This window comes from Corvus moneduloides, chromosome 2 (genome assembly GCF_009650955.1).
Source record: "Corvus moneduloides isolate bCorMon1 chromosome 2, bCorMon1.pri, whole genome shotgun sequence".
Classification (NCBI taxonomy): domain Eukaryota; kingdom Metazoa; phylum Chordata; class Aves; order Passeriformes; family Corvidae; genus Corvus; species Corvus moneduloides.
The window spans coordinates 22,708,298-22,735,250 of record NC_045477.1 but is presented as its reverse complement, the minus strand read 5'-3'; the positions used below and the strand labels follow the sequence as shown (position 1 = coordinate 22,735,250).

Below are 26,953 nucleotides of genomic sequence, written 5' to 3'. Positions count from 1 at the left end.
CTTTGGTCCTAATCTAGGGAGTACTGCAGAAAAACTCATGGAAATAGAAAAGCTCAAAATCCAATGTAAATGCACCACTTAAACTGTGGCATGGATCTATAAAAACGCCTCACGCAAATATCCATGCAGTAGGGCAAAAAAGCCCTCAAGAGCTCTTTTGACTCCTCCCATTTCAAAGAACACATTCCTAGGGCCTACTTCCCTACTAACATGTGGGTTTCCCCATGGCAACATGTGGAAACACATTTCTACAGGCACACAAAGCCAAATCTGCAGATGAAGAGCACTTCCTCCTCTTTCCTAGGCCAACTGCAGCTGGATGACACTGCATTCCCTGGACATTAATTATCAGTCAAAACTCCCCAGCTAAAAAGGAGAACACTGAAATCAATGCTCATAGTACAAACTCCATTTCATCTCATGTGCCAAACTGAAGACCTTTTTGGCACTAACAGCTATTATGCATCCAATTCAGTTGTCCGATCTGAAAACATCTGCAGGAGCAGCCATAACTACAAATAATTTTATTATACAGACTTTAAAATAATACAAAGTTAGAAAGATGCTTCTTAGAGTTCTTAGATCTCTTCTAGGCCACTGAAGTGTGTCCAGGGAGGTTTCAGCTGATACAATGAACAGTACACTGCTTTCTTCAAAGATTGTCAAAAGCAAGGGGAAACAGATTTTTTTATCCATTAGGACAATTTGAGAAAATTGGAAAATGGAATGAAATACAAGGTTGTGAGTGAGAATTCAGATCTCTATCCAGCCTTTTTGGTTGCTACCAAGAGACAGGCACTGAAACTGCAATTACAGCCAAATGACAGAATTGGCTCCAATAAGCTTCCAGGAGACAGCCAGATCAAGTACTGCTGTAAGAAAAGCTATTATCTCGGTAAATGTCTCTGATAATCTGGTTAAACTAAGTTGGACCAGAGCTACAAATCTGGCCTCTACACAAGAGTTAAAGAATAGATTAGAAAAAACCTCTCTGAAACCAAACACAACCCTCCAGCTGTTTAGAAGATGGAAAAACAACCTGAACACATGCCCAGGCAACTCCCACTCTGGAAATCTTACCTGGTGGCCTCAGTCTTCAAGAGCAACTGTATCCCCTTAGATGAGGACAGCTAGGAGTAGGACAGTTTTGATCATGCTCAATTATCTTTTTACTGCTGGTTTTACAAATGTTTGCAGTATTTGCTGAAGTCAATGAAAAATATTTTCAGCCTGCCATCCCCACTTGTGATACAAACACACACCATCTCATTAGTCAGAAGACAGATCTATTGTTCTGGATGCTCTTTCTAGCTATTTAACAATAAAATTAAGGCATCCTTTAGAGAGTAACACCTCCATTATAGTCTTATGAACAGTGATTCACAATTCCTCAAAGGAGCTACGATGTGAAAGTCCTAAAAGACTTAAAAGAAAGGTGCTTAAATGTTATTAATTCTCATCACCATGTTCTTCTTTTGTGACTTTTTACCTCATGACTGCTTTCAACTCAACAGAGATATGGTAAATAAAGGCATCCTTTTGAGAGAAGGCCTTAGAGAATGATGTTTGAATATTCAATGATCCTTAGATGGAGGTATGAGAGAACTCAGCTAGTTCACACACAAATTAAAAAAGGAAGTTCAGTCCTTAGTTCAGAGGAAACCTGTGCAAATAACAAGAGGTCACAGTGAAAGATAATCATGAATACATCAGAGCAAATCCAACCTCTACATTGTATTCAAGACTTTAAACACTGATTTAGGATGAAGACAGTGTTCATTCTGAACCTCTGTGATAACTTTCAATTCCCTTCTAGAAAGGAGTGAAGTAGGAGGGAAAAGGAGGACCAGGAGTGACCTTACTGCTCTCTACAACTACCTGAGTTTGTAGTAAAGTGGGGGTGGGGTTGGTCTCTTCTCCCAGGCAACCAGCAACAGGATGAGAGGACACAGTCTCAAGCTGAACCAGGGGAGGTTTAGGCTGGCCATCAGGAGGAATTTCTTCATGGAATGCTTATTAATCTTTGGAATGGACTACCCAGGGAAGTGGTGGAGTCACCATCCCTGGAGGTGTACAAGAAACAACTGGATGTAACACTTAGTGCCACGGTCTAGTTGACAAGGTGGTCATCAGTTAAAGGCTGGAATCAATCTTGGAGGTCTTTTCTGTGACTTCAATGTCCACTTGTGTGCTTGAAAGAAAGGGTCCACAACTCAGGCACATAGCTCAGACTTCTATGAGATATTCCACAGTAACAATGGCTTCTCTTCAACTGTACGTTTAACATTCTGATGACGAAGCTACAATACATAGAAACAGGAGTCTGGAAGATGGATTTGCTAAAACATTAAAAGGCAAGATGATGCACACATCCCGTCTGAAGCCAGCAAAGGGAAACCAAACCTTCACAGAAGAGACAGTGATACCACTTCCCTTAAATCTTTACAACTGGGTTCCCCAACACATATCAAGAAGCTGGGTGTCAAACCTCTGTCTGCTTGTCAGTTTATAGACATGACTACCCATAACCCAAGCTTACAGACTGCAAAATAAAACTTGTTTTAACTCTTCTTTCAGCCAGGTTACCCTAGTAACCTGAGTACATCCCCCCTCAAAATAGCTCAGACACACCAACAGTGGCCTTAACAGACTGCAGCTCCCTGAAAATTGAGCCCTTTTTCCCAGTATAATGCTACTATCTGTTGTATCTTAACTGGCCATGGATAACCAAGAGCTAAGAAACAAGCGGGAGGGAAGTCAGCAAAAGTGGAACTAATTCAAACCAATTTGAAGTCAGATTCTCATGGTGGTCTGTAAACCAGTGACATTCTGAGAGCAAAAGATACAAATCATTAATCAACAGGTTCACTTTTTCATGTGCATGTTTACAGAATTACACCTTCAACCACAAGCAGAGACACAAAAACTATTAAGAAAAAAACTGGGTCAACTCTAGATTTCTGAATGCTTTAAACAGAGAAGTCTCTTGAAAAGTTAACAGAACTTAAAAACCTAAACACCTAGTCATTTTTCAATGGGAATTCTTCCTTGTGGTTTTACATTTTTCATGGGAGCTGCTATGATCAAAGTTGCTGTAAATAAGACAACATCAACAGCAGATATAGGCTACTTTGAAAAGGATCTTTTTATACTTAACAGCTTGATATATCTGAGGCAGGAACTGAAAGAAAGCTGTTGCTTTCAGAAGCATTTCAAACAGCTCACAAAAGTACACACACCAGCAGAGAAAGAAACAAACCAGAATCTCAACACAGACTTCTTTTTTCCATCCTGCTGCTTTATTGGGCTTTAAGGCTCAAATTAGCACTAAGACTTTACATTTAGGAAAAAAACAAACCAACAAACCAAAACAAAGGAACAATAAACATGCAAATAGTCACAACACCTATTCCTTCTATAACTAAAAATAGGAAAGAGCACTGCCTACTATTCAGTGGCCTCAGCTTTACCAATGCAGTGCTTCACGTTTATGGATCATGAGGGCCCTGGTTTGACATCCTCTCACACTCCAGAAGATTTGCCTCTTTAAATAATTCAGGCAACTAAGCCAAGGGCACACACGGCTGGATGGCTAAACCAAGGCAGTCCCTGAATGATTTGACAGACTGAATGGCATGAATGGTTCCCATTACGGAATTTGGCTTTCTATGCTGCACACTTCATGTCTGTGTGAGCCATTAACAAGAAATGTGATGCCCAATCTAGACGGTTTGAAAAAGTGCAGGAGGAGTAGAAACTCTCCTCATCATTTAGATTTCAACAGCCCAGTGCTAAAAGCAGAAACATCAAGTACTTCAATTCAGATATGAAAAATTTAACTACTTATTCTCAGTCAGCTGTGAAATATTTCTAGCAATTCACACATTCATTCCAATAGGATTTCCTAAAAACCTTAATGGAATGACAGAAATAACAAAAAATAACTGTTTATGTTAACATACCTCTTTGCTTATTATTGGTTTTTGCACATTTAGACAGCAACATGACAGACTCTTAATCTGAAGAATATTCCAATGAACATGCTAACAAAAGCAGTGCAAGAAAATTTATGCTACTGTATTTTCTTTTCAAGCATCACAATTAGGCTGTGTCACTGGAGGGCCTACACAGACACATGGATAAAATAATTGAAAATACTATGAATCATTTAACTGCACCTATCGATGCTTTGCATGAGAACCTATTATTATGCATTTGTGAGATAGAAGCAGAAACACAGTACAGAACTGTGAAAGCCAGGTCACTCTCTTTTGGAAATTTTGCCATTTGAAAGCACTTTGGCCCCGAAAGTTTGTGAACAGCTGCCTTACACTATTTTTCAAAGAGAAACATCCTTCTCACCCCCGTTCCACTTTTAACTGAAAAAAACCCCAAAACCCACCACCCCAAAAGTATAACCTTCCATGAGAGACGGTTAATTAAATCAAACAAATTAAGTGGTTTCACAGATTAATGACAAACAGCACACAGTTTGTGAACTACTCATTCAAGTATCAGGTAATTGCCCAAAATCACATTACTTAATTCCTCACACTTAGTATGGAGAACTAGCTTGCTGAAGGCAGAACTGCAAACTGAAGTTAAGCATAAATCTCTAAGTTGTATTTTATTTATTCCCTTCAATGACTTGCCACTATCCCTAGCATACCAATACTATTGCTGTACATTATACTGAACTCTAGACACACACAACCTAAAATCCAGAACAATTCAGAGATCCTGTTTAAAACACAGTCATGCAGGAACTGCAACGGCAAACTGAAAAACATTTGAACTGCAATGAGGGAGTAGAAATAAGTAGGAGCATTGCAAACTATCATCACAGAAACTGTAAGATTCAACTCTTCAGCAATGATTTAATACTCAACTTCTTTCTGGTCCAAACCAATGCTGGGAGGCTGATTTGTCATAGTAATGGAAAAGGAAAAAAGAAAAAAAGACAACCCTCCTCCAGTAATTCCAGCTTTCAAGCTAGCTTTAAACCTGGACAAAAGTATCTCAGCTTCCTGACAGAGATCTAAAATTGGCAACTGAGGCGCATTTTCCAGATCTACACAATAACTGCCCTCCACATTCACAAAATGCAGAAAGAGCATGCATTTTTGGGACTTCCTAAAGTTTCTGAATCATGCCCTTTAAGTTTCAAGACTATCTTCTGGCTCTTCTCAAAGTATTTTTTTGAAGAAATCATGACTAAGGAATTATACAGCATGTACCAAAATAAATATATCAGGATTACACAAGCACTGGGATAAGCAGGCACCAGCTAGAAGGATACGGCTGAAAATTTCATTCATGATTCAAATTTCAGGAAGCAACTTTCATACATCATTTTCCTCTTGTTGCTTGTCCACCACTGAGAAGAGTGCAGACTGGTATTTCTACAGGGCTCCCTCTCTTCCCTCAGAAAGTGATAATAAATCAAACAAGCCACCACCACCTTTGGCTGTCTACAGTATGGCTGGCTTTTTCCCTTCAACCATTGCTGAAGTGGGAATATGCATTAATGAGAGTGGAGTGGCAGATTTCTTAAGGAACTCCACTGACCAGGCCTTGGATCTGGACTTGGGCAGCCAAGCAGGGATGGCAACAGCCCAGCTGAACTGCACCCACAGCTCAGCTCTCTGAAAACAAAATCTGACCTGCTCCTACACTGCACTCAAATCATTCAGCCGACAGACTTTTGAAGTTCCCGCTTTAACTGGTAAATCATGTGGTCCAGCATTTACTGCCTAGATCAGGCATTCCCAAAGCGTAGCATACCCTGAAGTAACTGTAAGCTATTCTTAATATAAGGTACATCTGTCTAGCTTCCAAATCAGTCCAGGCAGAGGCTTTCATCCAGCCTGCAGGAATTTATACCTCCTGCCAACATAACATACACTTCTAGATCAGAATGGGAAAAAAAATGGGAGGACTAAACTGACAAATGATGGAAAAAACTAGGGAGCTTAGCCAAAGGTAGATGATGTTGTGAAGCTGGGAAAAAAGTTTGGGATAAAAATATGAAAAAATGCGTAACTTGGGTACTACTGCAGATGTGACCCATACAAATAATGAAGTTTTAAAAAGTAGTTTTAAATTAATGCCATCGATCTGCAAATCTACACATGGACTTAACCATTAACTACACCTGGTTTAGGGGTACTAAAGCCTCCAGGTATTGGATAGTCTCAGCTTGTATTATCAAATGCAGACAATTAATTCAGATATCTGAAAATGGAAACACTCTATTTAGCTTCTCAGTTTAGCTGTTTTGCTTTAACAAAGAAAGAGTTAATACTCAAGAGATGCATTTTTCTTTAATCACTTAAAGAAACACTCCAAAATAAAGATATATAGTCACATAACAAAATGCCACTGAACCAACTACCAAAACACAAGCAATCAAAGACCAACATTTTATTGTAGATGCTCAACAGAGATTAAAAAAAGTAAGATGTCACAAACTATTAATTTTTGATGGTCAGGAACCAAAATGCTCGGCTAAGTTTTCATTTTTGACACACTGCACAACCCCAGAGTTATGAGACTAAAGAAATCAAAGATTCTTTCTTGTCAAAAGCACTAGCTGACATTTACCAAGCATGACATGGTATAGGAAATATCCTGACTCTCCCCCTAAACCTATGCAATGGGAAGAGACAAAAAGGATCCTTCAAGTATGGCTAGGTTTAGAACCTGTTTTTTCCTTTTCTGTTTTGCCTCTTCTTTATTCTCCTAAAATAAGGCACCCTTACATCATATTGCATGCTTCCCAAGTACTAATTACCTTCAACCCGTAATACAGTCCAGAAATAACTCAGATGTACGAACTATGTAAGAACTTTGTACACCTTCCTCAATTAGAAGTAAACAATTCTGCATGATTACATTAATCTAAACGTATCTTTCCCATTTTTCATCTAATGCATCTGTGATATGCTGATGCCTGCGGTGACGATAGCACAAAATTTGAAGACTCAAGGAGAAGACATACACTAGTTCTTTCAAAACACTTCAAAACAATGTTTTTGCTATCAAAAAAGGATGCAAATTACAAATATTACCAGTAAAACCAGCTATGCATAAGGTCTTACTGTGGAAACAAGAAATGTCAAAACCAGTACCTTTGCTATCATGTACTTCTCACACAAGTTGATCTGCAGGCCACTTGACTGTAAGGGAAAGTAGTCAAGTACATTAGGAACCAAGCAGAGGACTAACAGAAGCGATGAGGTGGCTTATGGTTCTTAACTTTTATTTGGTTTAAAAATCACTAGATAAAAAGATTTCTCTTTGGAAGGCTACTTGTTTAGAATAAAGGATCACTAGTGTATTAAAACCACCAGGATAGAACACATTTATAAATCAGGTAACAAGAGAAGAAAGTGATCTTCCGCCCAAACTGCCCTGGGCTCAGTATCTGTTATCTTCTTGCTTGGCCTTCACAATTTCTGATTTACTCAAATACAGCCTTCAACTTTATAGATGCAACAACTAAGAACAAAGCCCAAAGGCTTCTGTTCCCTCCAGCAGTTTAATTACTAATGACTGGAGAAGAGTCTTTGCTAGAAAAAAGTAACCTTAAGACAAGCTTTTCCCTTGTTTCCACAGCTCACTGTCTGAGAAATCTGGTCTGCAACCTGGAAACAGCACATCAAATCAGTATTTTTAGCTTAGTGCTTTGCACTAATACAAATAATTATAACAGTGACTCACTGATTTTCAAGCTAAACTACACTGCTTTATCACAATCCATCTGTTTAATCTTTAGTCCTGAAAATTTTTATGTGTACTTATGTGCTCCAATGAAAATAAATTAAGAAAATCAAAAACACTGCCATCAAAGACATGGAAAAGGAGATAGCATTCATGAAAATATTATGAACTTATGCATAGGCTCACCTTAAATCTTTTATCCTGCAGGACTTTCTTAATGGCCACAAGCTCTCCTGAATCACAGAGTTTGGCTTGATACACAACACCAAAAGATCCATTTCCAATCACCTTGGTGTCTGTGTAGCTGACTTCTTGTGGTCGGTCTGGACCTTGTCCAGGAGTTGCCACTACTGTAGTCACCTTGCTGCCATCTTTGTCTCCTGGAAAGCAAGAGATACACAAATAGTCAAAATACAGTGTAAACAAGATGACCAACAAGACTAAAACAGAAGAGGGTAAGACAAAGATTTAGATCAGCATATGTATTTCAATATTATAGAGAAAAATAGAAAATCTCTGACAAAACACAAAGAAATCACTGAACATGTTTTTTACCAATATATATTAAGTGGTGACAATTTTTCATTTAGACTATTGCTAACAAAAATTTGCTCTCCAGAAGCAAATAATTGAGCAATAAAATGCAATGCACAAAGAAGCCAAGTACTTATCCCCACATCTGATTATAAAGTAAGTGATATTAAACAGGGTGTTGTTTGTATTACCAAAATTAAGCATTTTCCCATATTTTTCCTGTAACTGAAGAAACCAAACTGCCAGTATGAGTTCAGAGCAGCACTCTGATCTTTGCAGGCATTTATCTGGCAATAAAACCCAGGAGCACTTTGTAACAAATCCACCCACATGTAAAGCTTCAGCTTGCAGCACCAGGAAGCATAACCTTTGTCAAACCTGGCTGTGCGCACCTGAAGTGAAACCCAGGCTGCATCAGATGGCACAGCCCTGTTCCTCCCTTCTCCCATGTCTGTCTGGACTTCCTTGCAAAGAAGGGATGCACTTGCTGGGGCAGGGGGAGAAGGATGACAACGGCAGGCACTCAGCTGGCATCTCAACGTGAACCAGAACGCAGCCAGTGGCAGTGCTCAGGATGCAAGATGGCAGTGGAGGCTGCACAGGTGAATGTGCCTTGGTGCAGATGCAGCGGCTGTGGGTTTCACAAGCACTTTCCCAGCCACTTTCCCATCAAAAGACCCAAGCCGCTATCACCTACTTTTAGCCCCACTGTTATTACCAACAGTGCTTCACGCCCTGTTCAAAGTCTGATTTTGTTCATAAAAGGACCAAAGCTTTAGGCATTTTACAAGCACACTCTGGGCATTTCTTGCCCTTCAGCTGCAATAAAGAGCCCTTCAGGCTCAGGTTAGAGAATGAAATAGGGCTGCAAGAAAAAAACAGAACCTGCTGTTCCACAGCAGTCACCACAATTCTACAGAAACTGAAGAAATGCTCATCACATCTGCTTATTAATAAACCTTCTCTCCTCAACTTTCTCCAGGTATTCTCTTCACTCTTCATGTGTTTAGAAAAATCTTTCCAACAGATAGCTCAATCAATAGCTTTAGTGCAGTTTAGGTGAAACACTCCTTATTTTGCTCCCAGAGGGCATGAAAAATGGCACAGCTCATCCCTGCTCTCTTTCCCCCCACTGCCTCCTTCAAATATGAGGGCTGTTGCAAAGAAAGTTACTATGATGCAGAAGTTATTTCTCTTTCGGGAACCTCTCTCCTCACTACTAAAAACTTCTCAGGTACAGCACCTAAAACCAGACTCTGCAAAGGAAGCTTATCTCAGCTCTCCCCAGCACAGTGGGTGACTTCTTGTGTCCGACTTGCAACACACTTGTTTGTACAGCCCAGCACAATGTTTGCAGCTTGTGCAATGCTGCAACCTCATGATCAGCTTGTGTACCAAACTCTCCTCTGCAGAGCTGCTGACTGTCCAATCCTCATCCACTTTCCACTTACACACCTGATTGCTCTTATCAAAGCCTAATAATCTGCATTTGTCCTGACTGAACTGCATCCAAGGTTACCGAACTCTCTCACCAGCTTGTCACATCCTTCAAGCACAGTCACTATCAGAAGATCCACCTCCCGATGCTACATTAAATTTAGCTAACAAATTGGTGAAAACTGGTGAATCCTATGAGACTGCATAAAGGCCTTGCAAAAACCCATAAAATATCTCATCCTATTTTTTTTGAACCTCCTGTTATTCTCAAACAAAATAATCAAATCATTTTGTATGCCTTTCATGGAATTTCCCGTAGTCCATTGTTTTCCTAGATTTCTCATGAGAAAATTAGTTTGAAAAATTCAGAGTCAAGATACCCACATCTACTACTACTACTTCTGTAACTACAAGATTCAGAAGAAAAGCAGGTGGGCTTGACATGATTTCCTCCTGAAAAATCCACATTAACTGCTATTCATCTCCTATGTTGCCTTTTAGGTTCTCACAAATTGTTTGCTTTTATGATTACAACTGCTCCATGAAACAAATTAACAAATCAAAAATAAATAAAGCACATTAGTGCTAAGGGTGCCAATAACTTGCCAAGCAATACAGAGTAGGTATAACCCTTCCCCATAATAGTCACGAGCAGGTGAGATGCAGATTTATAAATTTGGAGAGAAAACGGGGCAGGGGGTAGGAAGGAACACTAAACAGACGAATGTCTTCTTCCAGGGAGAGAGAGAAGCATAAATAGAAGTATACTAGCTGCGTGGAAAATTCACTCTCCTCTTTGATAGTTGTAATAAATAAAAGGAAGGAAGCCAGCAAGACAAAGAAACCCTTTTTTCTTTTGTAAGCAAGTTGAAGGTGTAACTCTCATAGCAGCACTGGATTTTGTTTGCCCAACTATTCTATGATTAGCATTCTAACTCATCAAATATACAAATAGGTTACACCTGCTTTACTACAGCAATCCTCATCAAATAAAAGGTAATCCCCTACCTGCTTGATTTTGAGAAGCCTTTTTTTCTTTTTGGCAGGGTTCACTAGATCAGAGTATTGAGATTACTGTTAATGAGTTTTGTTCTCCATTTTTCCAAAAATCAAGACTAATGAACTCTTAGAGATAAAAATAACTGTCCCTGGCAACACTGGCTGAGATTTGAAGTACTTCGTATCAAAAGATTTGCTCTAAGGACTTTCTTCAGAGCTTTAACTCTCTCAGGGGGCCTCTTTGTCCACAAAAGCAAACCCTGAATTTCAGGCCACTTCAAGTGTTTTGTCCCGAAGTGGAGCTGCAGCCACCCAGCCAACTTTTCCAGAGCTCAAATGAGAAACCAGTCAGCTTCAGACACTTTCCTTTAAGTCCATAGGAAAACAGCTCGTAACTAAACTTGCTGAAATCATCAGAGCTTAGAAGCGTATGCAGTGACACTTTAATTACTTTGTTTCTCTACCAGAATGCACAGACCATTAAGCCTCATAGAGGTTTCTCCCAGCTTCCTGCTTTCAGGAAACAACAGTTTTTGCAAACCTCTCAAGAAAACACACTGTAAGGACTCCAATCTTAAAAGTTACGCCTGTTAAGAGTTTCAGTTATATTCCATTACAGTATTGTTGAACCTGAGGGAGGGTAGGGGTAAAATTCACCTTGCGCCCTTTACAGCTTTGATCTCTAGGAGTAGAACATCTAACTGCTTCTCAAAATATACAAATAATGTGTTTGTATCACAGCAGCATCCAGAGGCTCCAAGCCGGCTTTGCCACTCCTTGCACTACACAGATGTAGGTACTGCTCACAAGATCATACACAATTCAGGATGGTTATCCCAGTTTTAATTGTCTGGACAGCAAGTGCTGACTTGCCAGCCAAACAGCACATGAAGGAGTTCACTAAACAGCTTTCTGAAATGCTGGGTTTAAGCCTCAGCATGATGCAAGATAGCAGCCCAGCAATCTTCAGTACCTCCAGACAGACTCCTAACAGCAAACACCAAGAAGCATTATACCACAGCAAGCCTTAAGGGAAGCCTAGACCGTTCTCATCTCATCCCCTTCACCTATTATTTTGTTTAAGACTGTCAAACTTGGTGTCCCCCGCAGATAAGCAGGCACTGTCAACCACACAATACCCTTAACACGTTCGACTGTAAGGTCTACAACAGAACTAGGACATTAAATAGAAAAACTAAAGAAGAAAGGAATGACTACATACCAAAATACTAAATAGTTCTTTTGGCATAGCTCACATGAAAAGCATCACTAGCACATGTCCAGAAGCTGTGGCTTTCTAGGGCAGACAGCAATATGACCTTGCTTTACTGTAACAAAAAAGCAAATTCATGTGACTATGTAACCATCATCTATGCCAACCACCTTTATAACATCCAGGGTAGAAGCACAAGGAAAAATAAAAACTTATCACACTATAATACACTTGGTACTTGCAGTTGGTATGTTTCATGCAAACCCTTAAAGCATTTCCTCACACAGTACTGATGTTTAACATCCCTGATGTGGTATTTGGGTTTGGGTTTTTTGATGAAGACCTTATTCCACAATTCTGACGTGAAACTGAAAACAAAATCCAGACATTTTAATTTCCAAGTGCTCTGATTGATCTAGTTGACTTTCTACCTTTAGCACATGATGACCACATGGGACACATCACAAGCATTAGGTAAAATCAGTGGAAGCACTGTTGAACGCAGGGAGTACTCAGAAGTTTGTGGGAAGAAATGAGCATACTCCACTTAGAAGACCGCAGACCATCAATGCAAGCTACAACCCTATTTTTGCATCTCAAAAAATACATGGTGGCAGATGTTTTTGGTTTTGCTGAGGTGAGAGTAGGGATCCTGCTAGTGGGCAAACATTTTGTCACATATATATCCTGCCAGCTGCAGATTCCTACTATTAGCTCAAAGATGACCATTCTGTAAGTGTACTGCACGTCTACTTTTGGCCTGTGCCAAATGAGGTATCATTCAGAAAAATTCACTTCAGTCCTCAGAGGCAATGAAAGGCATCCTTTGCTACTGATCACCCACACACACACCTTCTAATGAACGGGCCTGGAGAAAGTCCAAAATTATGTCCGCCCTAAATCCCTATAGCTGTTTAGTGTCTGAGCACTAAAAACACACTTTAATGCACATACAGAGACCTAAGATTCCGTTTTTTCCTCTCAACTATATGTATATGTGCCCTTTTCCACTTGTTTTACAGTTGAAGTGAAGGAACAATGTATTAGTACTATGACTACAGCAGCTTTACTCCCTACTTCAAATGCAACGTTGATCCTTTGCATTGCCTACAAATTCCACCTTTTCCTCTCTTTTGACTTTACCTATGTCCTCTTGCTTCCCTTCTCCAACTGCTACATTCCTGCTCACTGGCATGCCCACAGCCTTTTCCACTAGGTATTACTTAGGTTGTTTTTAAACCCTAAAAGAAAACTTCACAGACCTACAACACACTGTACAATGTCTGAGGTCACGTAACTGTGTCCACTTAGCTCAAATATCTCCACTGTTTCAGATCTCGGTGTCACCTCACTATTAAGATATGGCTCAATATTAAGTCACTTGACTACTTCTCCCCTTCAAAAGGCTTCGCCGCACTGTTTCATCTTAAATTTGCTCAATGCTCAATACAGTCAAGGAGTCACTTCCACAGAAACCTGACACGGCTGGATCCAGCCCCTGCCAATGGCATAAGGTTACAACCAGCAGCTGACACAACTACCTAGAAAGAAATGAGTGACCAGAGGGGAATGGAAGTCTATCAGAACTGCAATGGCCATCTTCAGTCGCAGGTAACTGGAAGGTCAAAAGATCTGACTACTCTGTGAAACAAATGTTTTAAGAGAAAACTTTTCTTGAGCTATCTGCTAGAATCTGGTGCTGATCATCAGATACGGCTATGGAATAAAACACCTGGCTTCTTAGGTAATTCTTCATGGCGTATGAAGGAAGAAGGTCAGCAGCTGCTCTGAAAGTCTTTAATGTGGCCAGTGTATGCTTGAGGAAAGACACTGTCAGCAGCAGAAATCACTACTAATTTTCTTCTTCTAATTAATTTTTCCTACTACATTTTAAAAAAAGATAGTTTCACAAAGAACTAATAATTGTGAGTCAATACAGGGGAGAAAGTAGTAAAATGGTATTTATGAACTCTTTTACTAGACAGGTTCCTTTCTTGATCAGTGAACTGCGTAAACGTTACCTAGTGGGAGACAGTACAAGACAAAAATCCTAGAACCATACAGAATCATAGAATGGTTTCGGTTGGAAGGGACCTTAAAGCTCATCCAGTTCTAACCCCCAGCATCAGCAGGGAACCTCCACTTGACCAGACTGTTCCAAGCCCCATCCAGCCTGGCCTTGAACACATTCAGGGACGAGGCACCCAAAACTTCTCTGGGAAACCTGTTCCCAGTGTCTCACCACCCTCACAGTAAAGAATTTCTATGTATAATCTCAAGCTTTCAGTTTGAATCCACTTCCCCTTGCCTCATCACTGTATGCCCTCATAAGAAGTCACAGCTTTCTTGAAATGAACATTCATGGACCAAATCAGAAAACCTCAGGGAATCAAAGAAAGGAGTCTTAAAAAACACAGTGTGGTTTGGTTTTTAAATATACTCCAAACAAAAGGAATCCTCGGAATTTCAAAAACAGTTCAGGTCAAACATTGAACAAAAACATGTAAGTGTACCCATCATCACACAGATAAGGCAGATGCATTCACTAAATATATACATATGTGCATATACTTGTTTTAGCACAGAAAATGTCACTTGACTTCCTGACTGGAACTGAATACTGCAATAGAAGAGCAGCCATTAGACATTACTTAAGATCAGAAGAATCTCATGATTTGTATCCAAGGATTCTGGAAGAGCTAACTAAGAAGTCTGAGAAGTGATTTCTGAAAGGAATCAGAACACTCAGAGAACATCAAAGATGGATGGGATGATTCACACAATCCGGCTATTGGGACAACAATTTTGGCTTAAGAACCATACCAGTTACTTTGACAATAAATAAAGAAGCAGTAAGTTACTTTATAGAGACCGGACTGTTGGATTCCATATTGTTAGGGACTACAGGTTCATTTGGAAAACAAAAAAGAAAAAAACATTGATGCACAAGCACTGTGACTTCTGTAGGTTTTCTGACCTGCCATCACATCCCAAACTAATGAAGAAACACATAGAAAGAAAAGAGATTATTAATCAAATTATAATACACTAGCCCATAGTCCAGCATCGCTAAGATCTAATAAAATATAATAGGAGATGCCACCAGCATTCATTTTTGCCTTCACACTTACTGCTTATGTTAACAACCTGAAAGACAAGCCATGAAGTATTAAGACACAAGATTTAGAGTTATGCACAGGGTAGAGACCAGTGAAAAAGCAGTTGACTTTCCTTACTAACCCAGGCACAAATTAAGCAGAGGGATCCAGAACCCAAGATGATAGGCCATGCAGCCAAATCAAGTAAAGTCATCCAAAGAATAGAGTCATCAACTCTGACTTACGTCCCAGTACAGACAGAAGCACACACTGCTACTGAGATCTAAAGCAATGCTTAGATGTATAAGCAGAGGAACACCAGACAGAAAAAAAAAAAAAGAAAAATTAAAAAAAAAAAAATCTCTTTGCGATTTCACACCCATTGAACCATTCACACCCATGGAATAGCATGCTCAATCCTGATAGCCAAAATGCAGCAGTGATGATTCAAAACACTGTAAATTCAGAAAGAAGCCTCAGACATCATAAGGTCAGAAAAAATACAATCTTTTGAGTGAGACCTAAGAGCGCAAACAATTTAAGTCAAAGAGAAAGCTGGAGGATTATCTCTAAAAGGAAGAAGGAACAGACATTTCAGAGAGAGCTCTGGTCTGCAGGTGGAGGACATACTGCAAAAAATGACTAGAAACAGAAACTGCGAGAGTTTAGGACAGAACTGTAGGTGGACAAAATTTAGAATAATTTCCTTATTAAAAACTCTGAAAGATAGGGTTATTTTTGCAACACAGATTTTTATTTTAGATTGGAGTCTTTTCTTGAACAAAAAAATATTGCTGAATTGCAACGGCTAGGCTTGAAATAAAGCATGCACAGGATGAACGTGATGCCTCTTAGGGTCTTAAGAAGGTCAGAAAGGTTCAATACCCACATAAACCATTTCCTTCTACTCAGCACTAATGCAATGGTGTCATAACTCAATATCAAATATGCTGCTTTCTACAACAGTCAAAATCTGCATTCAATTTAAGCAAAAACACAAAGTGATATATAATGAAAATGTGAAGAGTGATAGGTCATTCTTTGGCTTTATTGCTAATGATCAAATGATAGACACGTTAATTTATGTGTCAATTCACTTCAGCTCAATCCCAAGACAAATAATCAGGACAAATTTCAGCAACAACTGCCACGTCAAAGATAACCAAGGTAAAAGGCTTCTAAAACACTCCACCCCGAAATCAGAATTACCATTGCCTCTAGCTGGACACAAAGGAGGGAAGTAAAAGGAAAATGTTCATTCCACTTGCACCAAACAACAATGCTTTTTACATGTCAATCATTTGAAATTTTTTTTTTCCAAAAAAATTTGTCTTGCAGAAGGCAAAACCTGCAACCTCAAAAATGGTAGCTCTACATTTTGCTCAATAGGTTCTAAAATGGCAATACAAATTCAAAGTACTAAGTGTTAAGTTTATTCAGGAAAGATCTAAAAAATGGAGCAAAAAGTAAACACAATACCAGTGACTGACTTCTGTCTAGTAAAATAAACAATACTCTCAGTACAAAATAAAAAACAAACAGTTTAGAAAGGTGATAAAACTTTATAATAAAAATGAAACTGTGTAACTCGACTGACCTCTTTTCAAGGTAATTGTGCCACTAAAAAAGGAAAAAGAAACTAAATGTATTTCCAGCAGACTGTGACAAGTAATGACATGCCTCATAGGCCTACATTTGATGTAATAAACACATAAAATTACATTGAGATGCAGGGACATTTCCCCCCAATTATTTATCTGTTAAAAAAAAAGAAAAACTAATATTTAGCAGAAGGAACAGCATCTGGATCTACTGCATCCCAGTTCAGACATTCAAAATGCCACTGGGGCTTAAAGTCTTTCTTTAGAGGTAATGATAGACTTTTGGAGAGGCCATTCAATTCACTCCCTTTAATGCTAAAGACTGTAAACAAGCCTTTAAAGAACAAGCAGGGCAGCGAGCAGGTCCCAGAACATTCTCATGATAAGCTTGTTAAAAATGTCCACTAAAAGGTCACATGAAGTTCTAAGGCATTGACTTTCTACAGGTTTTTATATCTTAATCACGGAAGTCAAAGTGAGCACAGCACAGTATTGGCCACACAGTTCTGCTACTCTACTCCAGCATAAACTTGACCCTGAACAGTTTAAAATACAAAACAAAAAACACAAGCAGAAAAAGGAGAAGAGCGCTGTTGATGTAGCCTAAATGCCTATCACACTGGCCATCAGATGACCTCCCTGGATCCAACTGTGGCAGATGGGATTCCAACAATCAGCTGCTTACATCGGCCACCATGAAATCCTAGCAAGTTAACACCCCACTGATTTATAAACCAAACAGCTGAATCTGGAAGGGATGTTTACTTGCAGTGTCTGAAAAAAGACTGATTTTACTATAAGCTGTCCTTCCTACTACTGTGTAAGGTGGTGCCCTCACCTGAGACACATTTAAGGTCTGTGTTAATCATCTCTCTCTCATTAACACAGAGCTTGCTTCAAGTACCTCTTTCTGTGATGGCAAACATAGACTAAAACTGTAAATTTCTAAAGAAGAGAGCTGCAGTTTAACACTCGGGTGGGGAAAAAATTCTGTATAATTGCCTTAGGGAGTACCATAAAAAGAATTTTTTTTCTGTGACTAAACAAAATATCCGCAAGAATGCTTACACTTATATTTCTGCTTTGGAAAAAAACACAGAAACATACAATTAAGGTAATCTAAACACTGACTGCCAGTGGGGTTTCATAAGCAGTCTCATGCTTGTTAAGTTATTTTTAGTAGGCACTCTTTCTGTTCTCCTCTCTCTCCACCCACATGCAGAAGAACCCACCCCACAAAAGCTATTTAGCTATATAAATCAACTCTAAATTTAGATAAGGTGATTCCACAGATTAGGAAGCAAGTATCAAAGTGATCATAACAGATTTTGTTTTTATAATCTTAGATCAGGTCATTTTAGCCCCAAAAAGCTTACAGGTTAAATGCAGCACAAGAGACAAGGACGGAGATAGGGAATGAACAGGAACAGTATGACAACATCATTTTACTGTAAGACTCTGGTCTCAGTAGTATTCTCCTCTGCTTTTTAGCTCTGAGTTAATTGCTAGCTGAGAAATTCAGCCTATACAGTTCTAGGATTTCTTATTTGAAGTTTCCTTTAGTTATTCTTTCCTCTTACAGCATCAGGGAACATGATTTAGCAATTATTTGCCAAAGACAGCTATAGCAGTTCAGCTGACACGTAGTAACTTATAAAGCCCCTGTAACTGAGCCCTGACATGAAGAACCCTGAGTTACAAACAGATCGTGTTTATCCACTTGTTAGTGCCATTCAACAGCTGACCCCGAACGAGTCTATCGGCGCCTTCTAGCAAGGCTGATGAGTAAATCCATTGTTGGTCACCTACTGACACACCTACTTTTAAGACCACTGTCAGACTCTAGAACTCCTGCCCCTTAAAGAATACCAAATAATAAACAGCTCCCCTGGGAATTCCCAGGTGGTCTACAGTCTTCCCATCAAAATACCTGGTATGACCTGCAAACCTCTCACTGAAGTAGTTTCTTGCAGACTGCTTAAGTAGGGCGGCTACTTGCTGGAGACCTCCCTGGCTCAGCTCTAACTGCATTTATTAGAGTTTTTGAATCCAATTAAATATACATGTTACTGAGACAAGCTCATCTCTGACCCCTGACAACAGACAACACCACTGTTTTATTCCTTTTCATTCTCTCTTTGCATCCACCAAGAGTCTTCAAATGCATAAGACTGTACCATTAAGCAAAACCCACAGGAAGCCACCTGCAGTAGCTGCAAGTTGCCAAGACCCCCCCTACCATACACTTGCACAAATTAAGAACATCTTAATACATCTTAGAGGGAATCTGTATTCTCCTACTGGAGGTTTAAATAAAACATCTTTCAATTGTGTTAATTACAGCAGTGCTTAAGTATGAAGTGTGAATAGGACCCCACTGCGCTAGGCACAGCACCAGAAGTAAGAGACAGCTCCTGCCCCCGCTGGGAGGGATGGAGGAAGGAACCAAAAAGGAAATAGGCTAAAGAAAGAAGAAAATAAAGTGAAGGTAAGGAACAGAAAAACACAGGTGAAAAAAACCCAAAACACCCCAACCCCCCAAAATGCAAACATCGAGAAGTGCAGAGAAGCAGAAGCAAGAGCAGAGAATCAAGGAGAGAATTTGGAGCACGACTGTAAGCATATTAACACTGAACTGAGAGAACCCTCAGATGAGTTCTCCAGGGGTGTGAAACACTTGCTGTCACCACTTCCGCAGGCAGCTCAGGCCAGGAGAGCCTGTGGGTAGTTCTCTGTAGCCTCTGCAAGCCTTGCCAGACTGTAGAGAAAGAAGCAGGGCACAAAGCATGCAGTTCCACATCTGCTGGTGTCTCCCTGGTAGGTCCCGTCTGCCACACTGTGAAGCCAATCCTTATCGCAAAGGAGCACCCTCAAACCTTGAAATTTTTGTCTAAAAAAAGAAGAGCAATTTCTGTATTTATGGGTATCATAGGTGGACTTGGAAACCCAGGTGCAATGAACAGTAACACCCACTTAACCTGCAAAGTTTTCCTGGCAGGACAGAGGACAAAACTCTCCCCTTGCAAGAGCCCTGGATTCTAATACATTTTTCTGCTCTCCTGAATATCAGAGGACTTTCCTTCCCTTCACAGTTTCTCCTTTCTGTTAAGTACTCCATAATTATGTTGTCCAATTAGGACCTGACATGTTTTCTTACTCTTCAGCTTCACTGAACGCAGCACAGAAATACAGCAGGCACTTGTCATGCTGTTCTATTCTCTCTATGACCAAGAAACAGCATCTTGGACCCAGAGTCCAGCCCAGACAGTGAACGAGACAGATGAAAATCACAGTGAGAAACAGATTGTTTAGAATCTGAAACAGCAACCAAATCCCAAAGAGAAAGACAGATGAAGCTAATTATGAAAATGCATTTGGTGACTGTGTTTTAAAGTTGGAGGAGGAGAAAGAGAACTTCCAGCTGTTCAGAAGCCACATCCACCTTGGATAGGAAATACAGTGAATAAAAGAAGTTAAAAATTAGTAGTAGCCAGTCTGAATCCCTAAGATGACCATGAGGTGAGGTTGAACACCATTCTAAGACTTAAAGAGGCACTGCAACTATTTCTCCAGAGAGCAAAATCAAGCTGTGCTACACTGTCCAATTCATGCTGCAGAGCACAGACCAGATTTAAGAGACTCCACAGCCTCTGCATCCACCTCGAATTACTGCTTTAAGATTGTGCCACAGAACTGCACAGAAATGGAACAAGTCAGTTTAGATTAAAGATGGTTGTGAATTCAATGAGAACATTATCTCAATTAACATTAACAAACTGTAGGCATGCCATCAGTGCAATGCAGATATTCTCCATGGCAGGAGTAGCTATCTTGGTGAAAGAGCTATTATTACAGATGAGGCAGCATTTTAGAAGCCAGATGCATAAGCTATTCACCACTGGCAAGTCCTGCTTTTGAAATTTATTTATTTCTTACAGTAATAAAAATAGTAGAGCAAGAAGAGCAAGAGAACGAAGTGTTGGACATCTCTAAAGCTATTTAAGGTAACCAGAGAAACTACAGCTCATTTTCACATTATACGTAATCTGATCAAAGTGGGGGCTACTGCCAAAAAAAGATGGTCTTACTTCCCACTTTCATGTTCCTGCCATAGCAAATTTGGCAATCTCGTAGCCTGAGGATGAGTCAGTTTAGCCTACTGATCTGACAAACTAATCCATCTCCAAAATAAAGCCAGCCTCAAATCAGCAAGCTGAACTGACTCATCTTGAGGACAGGCAGTTGCTAGATCTGAGGAGGGGAAGAACTGGAAACAAGCCTGTTCCTTACTGCCTATACTCCCAGGAAAGGCTCACTAAGTGTAACACACACCCACACCCAATGACACGAAGGAGCTGCAGCCTGTGGAGGAGGCTGCCTCCAGAGGGACAATCCTGGCCCTCCCAATCCTCCCTGTGCCCTGACACCACAATGCCCTCCCTACCAGGTATCAAAGACTGCTATCTGAAGGTGAACTGCATCCTAACTGCTTCCACAGGAACAGAACTGCCTGCCCAAAGCCATGTGAGTGCTCAGGCTGGCAGAGGAAGGAGATGGAAGCAGCCGGAGCAATTCCTTGCAATGACAGCCTGTGCCAAGGGCAGGCTGAATCAGCCAGACTGCAGGCTTGGGTGAACCTAAGTGGAAGCACCTGGGCACCACATCCTCCGGCTTCTCAAAGCAAAACACAAGCTTATACTGTCAAACAACTGAAAAGTATTTCTACTATGGTTAAAGAAACCCAACAATCAAGTTAAATTACACCAGCACAGACATTTACTCTGGAGAGTAACTATACTGCCTTAAAATGCATACTTTAAATAATACAAAGTATCATTTTCTCCAATGGCTTCTTAAACCGACTAAGAGGTTTATTTTTCCTGTCAGAAACAATACACCTACTTCAATACAAATTTTTCCCCAGTGAAAGGACAATAATATAATTCAAACTACAGAAGATTTTTCCAAATATTTTATTGCAACATACAGATTTTAGTAAAATAAAACCCTACAAAATGGGAATTAGTTTTCTCCAGAAAGAAAAACATGAACAAAAGTAATACTTCTCTTAAGAAGGAGCCCAGACATCTGGGGATTTAATTCCCTTCAGCCAGCATATGAGCAGACAGAGGCTTTCAGGGAAAAATACACATACAGCTGAAAGTCTCAAACTGTTCCTGTAATTGTTTGTTAAGAAAGACTGCTGAGGCTTGAAATCCTAAAATAGAGACAGGTATCTGGAAACAGGGAGAAGAGAGCACCACTTTTTTAGCAGAAATTCCTCTCAATTATGCAGGTAAGAGAGAAAGTAAGTAGCAAAATCAGGCCTTTCCCAAATTCTGCCACTTTCCATACCAGACAAAGGCAGTATCACTCCTGAAGATATCATGAAGCAGAAAATAAATGATACTAAGTAAAAGATAAGCCTAAAAACACAAGAACAATTTTTAAGGCAACAAACATATATATATATATATCTGCAAAAGTAATGTAGCTATCCAGAAGTGGCGGTTTTTCAAGGGCTACTGTTCCAAATCTATGTAGGTTTTGAAGGCACCAAGGCTTTTTTTTGCCAGCAGTGCATCAAGTTTTCTTAATTAGAAGCTTGATTGTCTTGGAGGGAAGAGAAAACAGACTGATATCTCAATACTGCTACCTTTTTCTTCTCTTCTTGCATAAACTCTCATCCTAGGAATCTCAGGCAAGATAAAGTAGGCATTATGAAGCCAGGACTGAGCACATGCAAAACGTTTCCATTTCTAAAAGGAAACAATGGAGCCTAATATTTCTCTACTGCTGTTACAGCTGGAGAATAATGGCAGTGCTTTATCTTGGTTCAGGTAAGGAGGATACTTTCAACACAATAACAGAGACATCCATCTCAGAGGAACAATCCAATGTTCTTGCAGACAAAAGTTTCATTACCTGCCTCAGAAGACAGTAACTAACAAAGCACTTTGAAGACCACAATTCCTTTATCAGAAGGGCTCATATTAAAAAAAAAAAAAAAGATACTTGAATATGATATTGATCAAGATAAAGAAAGTACATAACAGAGAAAGCATGGCTTCATCTACCCCATTTTCCCTTGTCTTACAGCAGCAAATACTAAATGTTTAAGAAAGAGTATAAAACAGGACAAACTTGCAGGGATAACTATCCCAGCACACTCTCCCAGACCTCAGCTATAGGTGGCCTGGGAACTTCCTAAGCCAGAGGCAGTATCTCTGGATTTTTCTTCCGGAGTTTGCAAACCCAGCCCAGGATCTGAAGATACTACACAGGAAGCCAATCAACCATTTCCACACAGGCATAAGGAGAAGGGACATCTCTAAAGCATGTCAGTGTCAAGACTATGCAGTAGAAAGCTGAAATTTTATCTCAACATCTACAGTAGCAAGTAGTGTCAATTCTGTTCAAAGTCCAGGTTGGCTAAGGCCTGTGCATATTACCCAGCATCCAGGCATTTTTTTATTACATGGGATTAGCCTTCATCTGGTTCATAAATTCATCTTTCATCTTCCAATTGGACAGAAATAATATAATGTAAACTGGTGTCTTTAAATAGACTACATAAATTAAGATCAAAACCACTTAGCATGAATTTGGGAATAAGAGAAGGTCGCAACAACATAAAATAAAGATCAAGCAGCAGTGACTAAGTTGAGAAGAAAGTAATTCTTGAAAAGGAGCATACAGAATATGCTTGAATGCTTGCATTTTGGCTGAGACAGGAAGTTTTGAATAGAAGTTATTTTCCACACTAGCAGCCACTCAACCACAAACCCACAATGAAATTTCATTAAGACATTACAGCCTGGCACTGTAGGAGAGATAATGAATGCATAAATCAAACTTATCAGAGAACGATTTTGGCAAAGGCAAGATGAGACTCATCATCTTAAAAAGCTATGTCAAAACCTAACAAAAAGCAGAAAAAAATTGCTCCTGTTTCAGTTTAGATAAAGTTATTACAGAGCACACTCTTTTTCTTCTACTAAAAAAATTCTTCTGAATAAACATGTTTTTGTAACAATCAAATCAGTAATTGTCCTTTATCTGCCAAGAAACAAACCCGGGATTCTGTTTTTCTTCACACTTGCATATAAGAAAACATCTAATATTTCACTTTGGATCCTGATAAAAATCAAACAGCCCTACAATTCAGTGTGCAATTAAAAGAGCCAGCTCTTTTCCCAGTATTTTCCTTGAAGCATGTAATTGAGTTGGTACACAATTTTGTAATTAGTGATAATGCTTGCAAAATACTTATTTTCTCTGTAAGATGACCAGAAAATACAACCTAGTTTTTAATCCAAATACTGCTCCTTCCAGTTTGTCACATCTGAAGAGTCTGACAGTTAACACAGCAGGTACGACCTACTGGATGTAATGCCTAGTGCCTGCATCACAAACAAAGTAACAAAGAAAAACCTTCAGATATTTATACATGTTGCTCCTCATCAGAGGTGGTTAATGTGTGGGTTCATCAAAAGTAGATGGGTAGGAAATATTCAAACCCAAATTCAACCCCTTTCCAACACCAAACATTATGGCAATATTAACATTACTTAAAGATGGGGTTTTCCATTTAACACTGGATCACCACCTATCCCAACAATGGATCTTCATCTACCTTTACTCTTAGCTTATTTGCCAGGGCAGCAGAATTATTCCTCAGAGAACTGCGATCAGATGAATAAATGGACATGAAGTATCAAACTTGTATAGGATGAATAAAAACTGGCTTCCTCCACAATTCCAAGTACTTCAGAAGGTCTCTTCATCACTAAAGAATCTACACACAAAATTAGGCCTCAAGAGCAGAAAACCAGAGCATTTTATTACAGAATTAGAAATTGCATCCAAAGGACAAAATGTCCTTGGTCATTACAAGTCCTGTGGCCTTTAAGGCTTGGAAGCACAATGTGGCTTATGCAACAAGAAAGCTCCGTCAAATTAACTATATGGCCATTTCTTAAACCAAGAAGTTCATTATTTCCTTGATATATTAAAACAGATCTACAGCTAAGATAGGAACACATTCCCCAAACACAGGCTTTGAAAACTGACTGTGAACAAAACCATAAAGTATCTTGGGTCTTCATGCAAATCTAAGAAACATCACTAGGTGAAAAAAATCAGTCACCAGAACAAACAAGGATAGCATTCACAGATTTCCACACAATTAAAAAAACATCCTGAGAATACCACTGCAGTGGTTTTCAACACGGCAAATTATATACACACTGGTTTTTAATAGTTCTAAGTTACTCCTTTCAATTTCACAATCCATCCTCCTACCATTTATCCCACCAGACACAGAAGTCCCCACAGAAGCCACACAGGACAGATCAATGCAACATTGTCTACAAAATACATTCTTTTTACTATGTGGCCATGATCAACACAACACAAACAATCCATGTTCCAAAAAAGCACTATAAGCCAGTCCAATTATGAGAAACAAAACATTTAACAGGATTTTTCCCTTATGACAAACAGACAAGTCGAGCTCCAGAGTTTGACAGCGATCATTCCCATCTCCAAAATGATGGTTTAGCTTTGGCTACAGAACATCCCTTGCAAGTAGGTAATCACACGCTCGTACAATGTATTGCAGTTTTACACGTGTGTTCTTTTACATTCTATTATTTCAGCTTCAGCATCAACCGGAGCAATCTGAATGTAACATAAAGGTTAGTTCAAGCAGAAAAGCAATTTGCTGCCTTCCATATTTCCTATCAGGGTTCAATAATGACTTACTGTCACCGACACAAGTCTTTCTAGATCAAAGCAATGCTACAGGAGTTCAATATTCTATGACCATACCCTATGGCCACAAGTCAACATTTACTGCATATTACATATTTGCACTTAAACAATGACACTGTACCAGAAAAGGGTAGCAGTGAACTTGATAAAAATAATATCACAATCATCATAGCAGCCACAACTGCAAAGCAATCTTCTATGAAGAATAGAATTAGAACTCCTGACTTGATGGTTTTACATAGAGTTGATACTGTAGTTGCATGTTGCTTTTGTCTGGTAGCTAAAAATCATATTAAAAAGTCTCCCACACACTGTGGCAGCTCTCCCCTCTACCGTAATTCATCACACGCTAAACCATGCTGATGAAAACATTTGTGTGGTTATGCTATAAATATCAATGAAGAAAAGGAAAGCAATCTATGTTTTTTAATTTAAAAAAATACACTTGCAAGTCTGGATCATCTCACTAGTTAGTTTCACAGCACAGCTGTGGGAAAAAAAAAAAAAACTAGCATGGGGGATTGAACAGGTCAGGGTCAGACAGCCTTTCCCACTAGGAAAACTAATGTAAATCTCTACTCAAAAAAAAAAAAAAAAAAAAAAGGCAGCAGGAGGTAAGGGGTTTGTTAAGTCTTAAAACAGGTAATTCTTGTCCCTGTCAGAGAAGACCTACCTTTAACACAAGTGCTAGGAATGGCTCAGCAATTGTCTCCATTTTTTTTTAGTTTCGGCAGAATTTACTTACTAAAACTGTAAGTTGCATACATATTTACATGAAGCCATCTGCCCAGTCTGGGTCTAATATGCCCCATAATACAGTGCAGTTAAAAATCTGCAGGACTGCTCTAATTATAACTGAGTTTTCACTTCACATTATCCAAACCTATGCTTTTGGGCACACCGAGTTAGGAGAGGAAACTCCTCATTACTTTCAAGTTTTTTTCAAGTTCTTCAACAACTGGATCTCCAAAAAAATCTCCAGTGAGAGTCTCTAGGGGTGTAGGTAAATGCGATCTCCACTGATGGCAAGATGCCAATATGAAGAGCATAGCAAACAACCTGCTGAAAGAAGCTGAACGTGTCTTCGGCTAAGAGAAATCCTGCTAGCACTCCGAGCAAACAGGTAAAAGAAACCCAAGGAAAACACATACTTGGACTTTCAAAAAGTCCAGACTGCTCCTTTAACAGTCAATGGCAAGAAGTCAAGGCTATAGAGGAAAGATCCAATTATAGGCAAAAAGCTGGCTGAAGACTAGGAAGCCATGGTGAGACTTAATAAGTCAACTTTCCACTATAGAGAAGAGTCAATAGTGGAGCTGACCTGGCAGCATTGCTAGGAATCATTCTATTCAACATCTTCACTGACCTAGATAGAAGTTCACAGTGAAATCCTCCAAGTCTGCAGATAAAGTTAAGCTTTTTCAGGTCAGCCAGCTGCAATGGCAGTAATTCTGAACTCTGGAAGGCCCTCACTAAACTGAGTAAGCAAAGTGTGGTAGATGAACTTCAATGCAGAACACAAACAGGTCTATGAAAGTAAATAGGAGAGGGGAGAAAAAAAGAAACATCTGTGT

The 26,953-nt window shown here is 39.5% G+C and overlaps 1 protein-coding gene across 2 annotated transcripts in view; it reads right to left on the bottom strand.

Annotated features, from left to right (window-relative positions):
• The window catches only part of GSK3B (glycogen synthase kinase 3 beta), a 150,001-nt gene that overhangs the window by 86,810 nt on the left and 36,238 nt on the right, over positions 1 to 26,953 (bottom strand). For both annotated transcript variants that reach the window (XM_032098462.1, XM_032098463.1), the window contains exon 2: positions 7,909 to 8,102. In XM_032098462.1, the coding sequence (XP_031954353.1) occupies positions 7,909 to 8,102 (194 nt within the window). The remainder of the gene's footprint in view (positions 1 to 7,908; positions 8,103 to 26,953) is intronic.